This window comes from Hyaena hyaena, unplaced genomic scaffold, assembly GCF_003009895.1.
Source record: "Hyaena hyaena isolate Hyena2069 unplaced genomic scaffold, ASM300989v1 scaffold_533, whole genome shotgun sequence".
Taxonomy (NCBI): domain Eukaryota; kingdom Metazoa; phylum Chordata; class Mammalia; order Carnivora; family Hyaenidae; genus Hyaena; species Hyaena hyaena.
The window spans coordinates 971,044-981,703 of NW_024081161.1; the positions used below are offsets into that span (position 1 = coordinate 971,044).

The 10,660-nt window shown below is 44.7% G+C and overlaps 1 protein-coding gene across 3 annotated transcripts in view; it reads right to left on the reverse strand.

The window, feature by feature from the left end:
- The window catches only part of MTDH (metadherin), a 61,115-nt gene extending 50,853 nt beyond the window's left edge, over positions 1-10,262 (reverse strand). For 2 of the 3 annotated variants that reach the window (XM_039255482.1, XM_039255481.1), the window contains exon 1: positions 9,532-10,261. In XM_039255482.1, the coding sequence (XP_039111413.1) occupies positions 9,532-9,912 (381 nt within the window). In that variant the 5' untranslated portion in view covers positions 9,913-10,261. Of the gene's footprint in view, positions 1-9,531 lie in introns of all 3 variants that reach the window. The other variant, XM_039255480.1, reaches the window with a different exon arrangement.
- Between the last annotated feature and the right edge of the window lie 398 nt (positions 10,263-10,660).

Genomic DNA, 10,660 nt, shown 5'->3' on the forward strand with positions numbered 1-10,660 from the left:
TGAATTCCTAAGTGTGTGTAACCCTGGAGAAGTTACTATTTCACAAGTTTCAATTTTCTTAGCTCAAAGCTATAAGTATACATATTATACCCATCATAAAAAAGATAAAGGGCAAAATGTTATGGAAATTCAAGGTGCCTCATCTTCAGCTGACAGAGTGTAAGACGACAGCCTGAGGGGCGCCTGGGTGGCTTAGTCGGTTAAGCGTCCGACTTTCGCTTGGGTCATGATCTCGCGGTTCGTGGGTTCGGGCCCCGCGTCGGGCTCTGTGCTGACTGCCAGCTCAGAGCCTGGAGCCTGTTTCAGTCTGTGACTCCCTCTCTCTCTGACCCTCCCCTGCTCATGCTGTCTCTCTCTCTCTCCTAGAAATAAATAAAAAAAAAAAAAAAAAACATTAAAAAAAAAAAAAAAGACGACAGCCTGACATTCATAATTTCCAAGTATCTGCCATGCGCCAAGCACCTTGCTAGATGCTTTACATGCATCATCTCACTTAGTGAACAAGACCTTGCCTTGGTCAGTTTATTTTACTTTGAAGAGTTCTGATACAAATTCAAGATAGAACAATTTCTTGTCATTTATTTGAAAGTGTCTTTTTTTCTGCCAAATGTGAATATATCAATTATAAATGAACTACAGTGTTAGTTACAGTAATTTACTAACTTATTTTTAAACTCAACCCCAATTTTAAACTCTTAATAACTAAGAATACAATCTTACAAATATGGCCTATAATTCAAATTTGCAAAATCATGGTATATCCTGAGCGATTTCCTTTAGTGGTAAAGATACTGTGTCTTAAGCAGTAGCCAAAACTCAACTCTTCAGGGATTCCAAACTATCTACTTGTTAATGGCAGCAAGAATGGTCATGGCTATTTTTTTTTTTTTAATTTATTTCTAGGAGAGAGAGAGAGAGACAGCGTGAGCAGGGGAGGGTCAGAGAGAGAGGGAGTCACAGACTGAAACAGGCTCCAGGCTCTGAGCTGGCAGTCAGCACAGAGCCCGACGCAGGGCTCGAACCCACGAACCGCGAGATCATGACCTAAGCGAAAGTCGGACGCTTAACCGACTAAGCCACCCAGGTGCCCCTGGTCATGGCTATTTTTATAGGCTAGAGAGATGACACCTAATACCTGTCACATGGCCAAGTTATTAATGAGGATTTTTGAAGAATCCCATAAAGCACTGGTTTCCAACGTTTTACATCGGACAGGTACTAAGATAAGGACCATATACGATACAATAGATACACGGCCACGTATGCCTTGGATCCTGCTGGATGCATTCTGAAATACTGGCATTCTACGGAACAGTTTGAAAATTACTAGCATCATTGAAGAGAAAAAAGTACACTTTAAAACTGGTCAAATAACACCAATTCCTCACTTAGAGCTCTTGATTTTGATTCAGTAATAATCTAGGGGTGCCTGGGTGGCTCGGTTGAACATCTGACCGTGGCTTGGGTCTTGATCTTGTGGTTCGCGAGGTTGAACCCTGCATGGCACTCACTGCTATCAGCACAGAGCCCACTTCAGATTCTCTGTAACCCCTCCGCCACCTGCATGTTCATTCTCAAAAATAAACATTAAAAAAATAATAATTTAAAAATACTCTCAAAGCTTTTATAACCTTTAGAAGTAGTACATTAACCAATAATGTCAAAGTGCAAAAGAAACCCCAAGTGTTCAGAGGGTTTAGTGCTGCACTTAATATCTAAGATAAGCATCACTATTAAAGGTCTTCTCTGTTAGGCCTCTGGCAGAATAAAATGACAAAGATGAAAAAGTCCTGTCATATAACCAAACAAATTAGAGCCAAAGTTCTGGAGCTTTGGTAAAAGTCGTTATAATTTTCGACACAAACTTCTGATTCTATTTTTTTAATGTTTATTTATTTATTTTTGAGAGAGAAGGTGAGAGCGAGCAAGCAGAGGAGAACAGAGAGAGAGGGAGAGAGAGAATCCCAAGCAGGCTCCACGCTCAGCGCAGAGCCCAGTGTGGGGCTTGAGCTTGCAAACTGCGAGATCATGACCTGAGCCAAAATCAAAAGTTGGACACTTGGAGCGCCTGGGTGGCTCAGTCAGCTAAGCATCTGATTTCAGCTCAGGTCATGATCTCACAGTTCGTGAGTTTGAGTCCCACACTGGGGTCTGTGCTGACAGGTCAGAGCCTGGAGCCTGCTTTGGATTCTGTGTCTCCCTCTCTCTCTGTCCCTCCCCTGCTTGTGCTCTGGCTCTTTATATCTCTTAAAAATAAACATTTAAAAAAATTAAAGAAATAAAAGAAAGCAAGCGAGCAAGAGAGCTGTAACTCACTGGGAAAATTAGATTTCTTCTCTGAATGCAATGCAATACCCTTGAACATGCTATGAAAACCAGAGAGGTACATGTACATAAGTGTCAGTTTGTAGACTACAAATTATCATACCATTTAGCCTTTGAAACTCAAATAAGTTTTTATAATCTTTATGTGAGATTCTCAAGATTCCTCTTCTGTAAAATCAAAAATGTTTAACTAGATCTCAGGATTTTTTAATCAAATGATTATTCTTTTTATACTTATAACCATGGGGACTAGTGATTTAAAGGTAAAAAGAACATCCTGTTTGTAGGTGGCAAGTGATGTAATTTACCTTTACTAATATAGCGAAACTACTGTCTAGAATAAAAGACATAATTCTATTGGAGTATCTTAAAAGATAAATTTATTTAGCCAAATAAATTATCCAATTAAACTGTGAGGTATCATTATACTTACTTTGTTTAGAATTGAGCTCAACAAATAATTATCAAAGGCCCTTTACATGCTGTTTGCCATTGTATATCAAGACTTACAACCTAGGGGCGCCTGGGTGGTTCAGTTGGTTAGTGTCTGACTTCTGTTCCAGTCATGATCTCCCGGTTCATGAGTTCGAGCCCCATGTCGGGCTCTGTGCTGACAGCTCAGAGCCTGAGCCTGCTTGGATTCTCTGTCTCTCTCTCTCTCTCTCTCTCTCTCAAAAATAAATAAACATTAAAAAAAAAAAAAAAAGACTTACAACCTAGTGGAAAGAAAAGACCCCTGAAATGTAAATGGATGAGTAATTTACAAACTGTGATAATTATAATAAACACATACAGGGGCGCCTGGGTGGCTCCATCCGTCGAGCGTCGGACTTCGGCTCAGGTCATGATCTCACGGTTCGTGGGTTCGAGCCCTGCACTGGGCTCTGTGCTGACAGCTAGTTCACAGTCTAGAGTCTGCTTCAGATTCTGTGTCTCCCTCTCTCTCTGACCCTCCCCTGCTCACACTGTGTGTGTGTCTCTCTCTCAGAAATAAATAAAAGATTAAAAAAAAATTCTAATAAACACATACAAAAAGGTAAGGCAGAAGATAGAAGAGGATGCTTATTTCAACTAGGGTGATCAGTAAATGATTTTCTAGGAAGGTGAGGTTTTTTTTTTTTTTAATGTTTATTTGAGAGAGAGCGCGAGCAGGGGAGGGTCAGAGAGAGAGGGAGACACAGAATCCGAAGCAGGCTCCAGGCTCTGAGCTGTCAGCACAGAGCCCGATGCAGGGCCCGAACCCACAAACTGTGAGATCATGACCTGAGCTGAAGCTGTATGCTTAACTGATTGAGCCACCCAGGCATCCCTAGGAAGGTGAGTTTTAAGGTGAGATATACAGGCTGATTTGAACAGTAGGGAAAAGATTATCCCAGAAGTGCTAATAATAGTTCACGTAAAGGAACTGGGCTGTCAAAGAGTTTGAAGAACTGAAAAGAGATCACTATAGCTGGAGGTAATAAAGAGAGGAAATGAACTCAAAATCAGCTTAGAAAGAAAAGCAGGTGCTGGGCCACACAGGAAAGAAGTTTGGATTTTAAATGCAAAAGCTACTGAAGTGTTGGTTTTAGACAAATGTTGGCTTTAGGATCGGAGGCCACCTGCAGAGCCGACTACTCTATAAGTGAGCTAAGGTGCCAGATGTTAGAATGAGAGTAGTCAGACTGAATATTCATCTTGGAGATAAAATTGGTGTTATTTGCTGATGGATTAGATATGAGGTACAGAAGACATAAGGAGATGAGAAAAAGGGAAGAATCAAGAATGATTCTTGGATTTCTGGACTGAATAACTGAATGGGTGGCAGTCATTTACCATTTACAGAAACGTGGAAGACCAGGAGAGAAAAGAGAATCATGAATTGTTTTGGAGATGTTAAAATTTGAGACAAATGTCAGATTCCCAATTGAAGAAATCAAGTATACACCTAGACATGAGGTTCTGGAGATGAGAGGAATAGTCCAGTTACAGATACAGAGTAATATGAAGTTGATCCCCATTATTCAGGGATTCTATATTGGCAAGTTCACCTGCACACTAAAATTAATTTCTTTTTTTTTTTTTAAATGTTTTATTTATTTCTAGAAGAGAGAGAGAGAGACAGCGTGAGCAGGGGAGGGTCAGAGAGAGAGGGAGTCACAGACTGAAACAGGCTCCAGGCTCTGAGCTGGCAGTCAGCACAGAGCCCGACGCGGGGCTCGAACCCACGAACCGCGAGATCATGACCTAAGCGAAAGTCGGACGCTTAACCGACTAAGGCACCCAGGCGCCCCTCACTAAAATTAATTTCTAATCCCAAAATCTATACCTGAGGTGCTCTCCTGATCACTCACAGACATGCGCAGAGCTGGGTGAAAAAAGTCTAAATTGCCCTTCAGGTACGTTCTCAGGCAATGCTCTGTCTTCTGGTTTCAGATATCATAAAAAATACAAAACAAATATATAAAAAAGAGAGACTAAGCCTAGCTGGGGAGCTAGGGAAGGCTTTAGAGTAGAGACAGCACCATAGCTGAGCCTTGAAGGATAGGTAGAAATTGTAGAGAGAAAGAAACAAAGGCCTTTTAGCAGAACAGAATTGTATGAGTAAGAGACACTGAAGTCCAGCTAACGGTACTGTGTCTGGAATAATAGTTAAGAGATAAATCTAAGATGGGGTTACATTATAAAGAGGTTTGAGTGCCATGTCATAGCCTGGATTTTATTTGACATGTGATGGGAAAACTACTGACAAGACATGAACATGAAAGTCACGGTCAGAGCTGGCTTTAAAAGATTTAACTGGCATGAATGGGTAGGAAGGATTGGCAATAAAGAGGCTGGAAGCAGGAAAACCAGTTAGGATGCTATTAGTATAGTTTAAGCAAAAGGTAATTAAGTCCAAAAGTAGGGCAGTGGCAATGAAACTGGAACAGAAGTAATGGCTACAAAAGATACTGCAGACTTTTAAAATGGCTGTAGAATGCTGGCCCTCACAAAATTTTAGCCAGAAGAGGCAAATACAGCCATCTTCCACTATGAAAATAAAAAGGTGGTTCATATGGCTGTTTACCAGGCATGAAGAATGGGAATGAGCTGTATAAATACTTTGCTAAGGCATCTTACTACTTTACGCATTCAGTAGTTTTTTATTGAGTACTAAGCACTATGCAAGGTTATACAAGAGCAAACAAGACAACACACTACTTATTCAGTGAGCTTCTAGATATCGACAATTGCATTATGGCAAATCTTTATGAGAACTACACTAATATAAAAATAACGTTTTCACTAAAATGAATTTTCATTGAAGTTGACTCTAGTTATAGGCTTCTAGTTAAAATTCAAGGCAGCAACTGTTAAAGACCAGTTAGTTATCTGAGAACTCACATCCATCTAAATTAAGGCTCAGACTAAGTCAAGGTAAAAAATATTTACTGAACTCCTATTTAATACTTACATTGTACTAGGTGTCATGGAAAAATACATGATAATGATTTCCAAAAATGCCAAGAAATGAGCCCAGTGAAAAGTGCCACCCCTCCTTCATTTTTAGTAGGAAAACAAACTGCAATTCATACCCTGAAAGACCTATGCCAAGATATTATTTGGGGATAAAAACCCAAATGATATAAAAATTTCAAAAAGTGCGTAGATTTAAAAAAGCTAAATACCACCTACTCTACAAATAGAAATAAACTACTAGAAACAAATTTTAAACATCCTGAGTGGCAAAATTTGGAATGACTTAAGAGAGAACTAAAAATAATGGGATAAAAAGATGAAAATAAAATATTTAGGGGCTCCTGGGTGGCTCAGTTGGTTAAGTATCTGACTTCGGCTCAGGTCATGATCTCACGGTTTGTGGGTTTGAACCCCGCATCAGGCTCTGTGCTGCACGCTTGCTCAGAGCCTAGAGTCTGCTTTGGATTCTGTGTCTCCTCTCTCTGCCCCTCCCCACTCATGATCTGTCTCACTCTGTCTTTCAAAAATAAATGTTAAAAAAAGGTATTTTTTATATATAAAAAAAGAAAATATGTAGTATGTAATATTCCTTCACAAAACTGTAGTAGTTTAGTTGGATCAGAGTAAGTATATCCTAATATGTCTATCAGAATGATATAGTACTGAAGAGATGGATTGTAAGATTAAAAATGACACCACTTAGAAATCTGTCCTTTACTATGGATCTTATGGCTCTATGCCAGTGAGTGATTTTTAAACTAATAGCAAGGATTTACCACGGGAGCTTGTTAAAAATGCAGACTTCCTGGCCTCAGTTCCAGAGATTTTGAATTCTGAATTTGTAACATCTGTGCTGGTGCTCAGGAATCTATCCATTTTAATAAGCACTGAAAGGAACGCCACTGCCAAGTAGTCAGAGATAACATTTTGAGGAATCCTCCAATATTTTAAACTCAACTAAGACCTTCACTTTATAAACAAGATAAAGGCCTTACTCAAGTTTAGTTCCCTGTCCCTGCCAGGCCGGCAGAGTTAAGTCTTCCTCTCCTGGGCTGTTCCCGTTGCTTCAGCCTTTTCCACTATCTTGCTCCTAGCCACTTGCAAAGCCAGATTCTGTGATAAGGTCTTTCCCCTCCTCCTGGGCCCACACCGGGTTTGCACTGTTAAATTTTTTTTAGCATATCCTTTTCCACAACTGGAATAAAATCTCCCTGGGGAGCAACTGAGCTTTTACTTTTGTATCCCCTTCACAATGAGACATATGAATATTGTATTCCTTTTTACTGCCTTCAATTTGCAAGCTGTATGCTGCTTTTCTCCAAGTAAATACTCAGCACGGTACAAAGCACAGGAGTACTACATAAACGGGTGTTTCTATTTCTCAGTCTCATAAAGCAGTGTTTTCCTGTGGGTCACGCCTCACAATGAAATGTGAAACCAATCTGATGGGTTACAACTATCATTAAAGAAAAACATCATACAGTTTGATATGTGTGTGTTCATGGTGAGGGGGTGGAGGTTGGGGGGGTACTGTAATGAAAAATGTGTTTCTTATTGTAAGTTGCAGTCAAAAAAGTTAGAAAGCCACGATTTTGTTACTGTTGATAAACTTCTCCAACACCTCTATACCGAGGTGGGCAAAGACACTTTCTCACCCAATTAACACTGAACAATTTGATTAGTCATCCCATTCTTCACTCCCCAAAGCTTATTACTAGATTTATTTATTCACTCACTGCTCCATTCTTTTTTTTTTTTTTTAATGTTTTTATTTATTTTTGAGAGACAGAGACAGCATGAGCTGGGAAGGGTCGGAGAGAGAGGGAGACACAGAATCTGAGACAGACTTCAGGGTCTGAGCTAGCTGTCAGCACAGAGGCCGACGCGGGGCTCAAACCCACAAACTGCGAGATCATGACCTGAGCCGAAGTCGGACACTTAACCGACTGAGTCACCCAGGCGCCCCTGCCCCATTCTTTAAGTAAGATGGAAAAGGAGTCTTAAGTCTGATGAGCATTTTTCACAGGAAGCTGTCCTCCTTCAGACAGGTCATCTGAGTGTTATGATGCACTTCGGACGGGCTCCTGGAGCGCCTCTCAAGTCTATCTGAAATCCTGGACATCCCAAGCAGGGCTTTGAAATGTTCACAATCTGCTTCATCCACACAGGGTTTATGCTTATTAATGTGCGTGGTTTTTTCCAAAATCACCTTCTTCGCTTATTTTGGAGCCAGGTTCTCTACATCCACCATAACATTACTTTCTAGCAACCTCTGATGTGCTCAAAAAATGTAATTCTATATATTCGAAATCAGTCCTATTTCCTCTTCTAACTTAAGGTAGAACTCATACCGACAAAGTCATATCCGTTCCTAAGTTTTATTATCTTAATCAGCAGACAAATAGTGAACACTTATCCAGGCCAAATAGTGTACTAACTGTGACCTGTCACTTCTCTAATACGGGCTTATTCCAACAATACTCTCATTGCTGTAGTTTGAACTCAAATCTCACTTCCCCCAATAACTTTCTAAATCCCTTCAATGGAATTAGTCTCCCACTCTCCAAACCTCACTAACACTACTTGAACCCTTATGGCACCTGTCTACGCTCTATTAGCATAATTGATGAATCTGGTCTCCTACACTAGCCTCCGTGATTGATTCTCACTCCTATGTGTATACCTCCCACTGCCCGACACACAGCACAGTGCATTTTACATACTACAGGCTTGGTTACATCTACTTTGTAGTACTGAAAGGTAAAGAGCTTAATTTAGTGTATATAAGAATAGATTAGGAGCTATTTCTAATCCTGCACACCCTCCATTTGTAAAGTATTTTAAAAAACAAACTTCTGAAAGATATGATGGGAGATCCACGGGCAAGAGAGAATGTACAAACGAAAGAGGAAAGCATGATAAAATGGATGGGATGCTCTCCGCATTTCCACACGTGGTCTGGTAAATCGGTGCCTAAAGCTCTCAGACCGCACCATTCTGCTCTGTCATTGCCTTTTACTATTTCAAAACCTCGCACACCGCTCAAGCCGACTTAGCTCTCCCTCATGGGGCCACGTACCCCGAAGTGCATTAGGCAACGACTCCCTCTGCCTTACTCCTTCCTGTTCAGGCCTCCACTGGCCACATTCACAAGACTAAGAGTGGGCAACCATTTCCCTTAAACAGTTTCACTAAAATGGAAGCGCGTCTAGACCTGGGTACCTTTAATCCTCCGTAAGCCCCAGATCTTTTAGGTCATCGTATTTCCTCCACCGGCTACGGTCTCGATGTGACTTGAGGTAGACATCTGCCGTCCAGGCGCAGTCTCTGCACAACTTCCCAACACCACCTTCGGGAGGTCCCATCCCTCTCCACACATGCAGCCTACCCGGCAGGCCTCAAGGAGGGCTGGTGTGTAATTCCGGCGGTCAAGGTTCCCGAAAATGGCTTGACCTGCCGGCGCTTTTATTTAAACGTCCCCCACGCCGCCGTCTAACTTCCTTCCTCGAAACTAGTCTTCCCCACCCGTCCTATACTTCCTGAGTTTCCACGATTCCCCAAGTAGCGTGTCCACCGATCACCTCCTCCACCCGGGGAGAGCCCTGTCCCAGCTCCTGACGAACCTCACTCTTTGCCCTGTCCATACCCGCCGGGGGTGGGGGGGGGGCTGGGGGGGGGGCTGGGGCCCGGCCTCCCGCTCGCTCGAGGGTTTCCACGCCGGGCCCTGGCCCCTATTCTGCCGTCGCTCCCGCCACCCCTACTCACTTTGGGCTTCTCGGGCAATTTCTTCCGGTTCTTCTTCTTCTGCTCCTCGCTCCTGAGATTCTTCAGCAGGGCTACGTCGTCCGGGGCCGCGGCCGGCAGGGCCGCCGCCTCCTCCCGCTTGCGGGGCGGGCTCCTCCGCTTTTTTCGGGCGCCGGCACAAGCCGCGGCCCAGCCGTAGCAGAGCAGCAGCAGCAGCAGCAGTCCCAGCGCGCCGGTGCCCACCAGGATCACCCAGCCCGGGTACCGCTTCGGCTCCAGCCCCAGGTCGAGGCCCAGCTCGGTGCGCAGAAAGCCTAGGCCAACCGAAAGCATTTCCCGCAGCCGAGCCGAGCCCTCCTCGGCCTGCTGGGCCAGCTCGCCGTGCCAGCTCTGTGCAGCCATCTTCCCTCCGCCGGAGAGACTCTCAGGGTGACGCCGGGGCGCACAGACGCCGTCGAAGAGTCAAGGGAGGCGAGGAAGGGCCGGGCCGGACTGCCTCAGGCGGAGCGCATCGCGGCCGCCCCTCGCGCCGGAGCCGGGGATCGGCAGCCGCCGCCGCCAGGAGAGGGGGCTCCCAGTTTCCCCCTAGTCAGCCTCACTCCGCCGCCGCCAGGAGGAGGGGGGCGGCGGGATGGAGTGTCTCCAGTGACGGCCGCTAAGCGGCGTCTCGGCGCCAGGGCCAGGCCCCGCTGTCGCCCCTCGGCGGAACAATGGCGGCTCCGGCCGCGATCCACGCCGCGCGCGGGGGATGGCCGCGGGTCACGTGGGCACCATGGGCGGGACGTGGGTGTCACGTGGGCAGGGCGGGGCGGGAGCCGTTGGGTCGAGGGCGCGGCTCTTGCGGTTGGTGGTGACCAGTCCTGGCCTAGTGGAGGCTCCCGAGCCTGGGGATCGCTGACCTTGGACGGGAGTCTGGGAGGGGTTAACAGCAGGAAGCCCCCGCCGGATGGCTAGTGCCGCGGCGTTAGGAGACGTGGCGCTTTGAATGGGTCCAAGGGAGGGGCTTTCGAGGAAGTCGGAGAGGGGGTGGGGGCAGAGAGGAGTGGGTGAAGAGTGTGGAAGCGGGCCAGGGGACTAGGTCGAAGTCGCCCTAGCAGTTGTAGGTTTTCTCCATTCTTTTTCCGGGAGCCGTGTTGGGGTGGAATCAGCG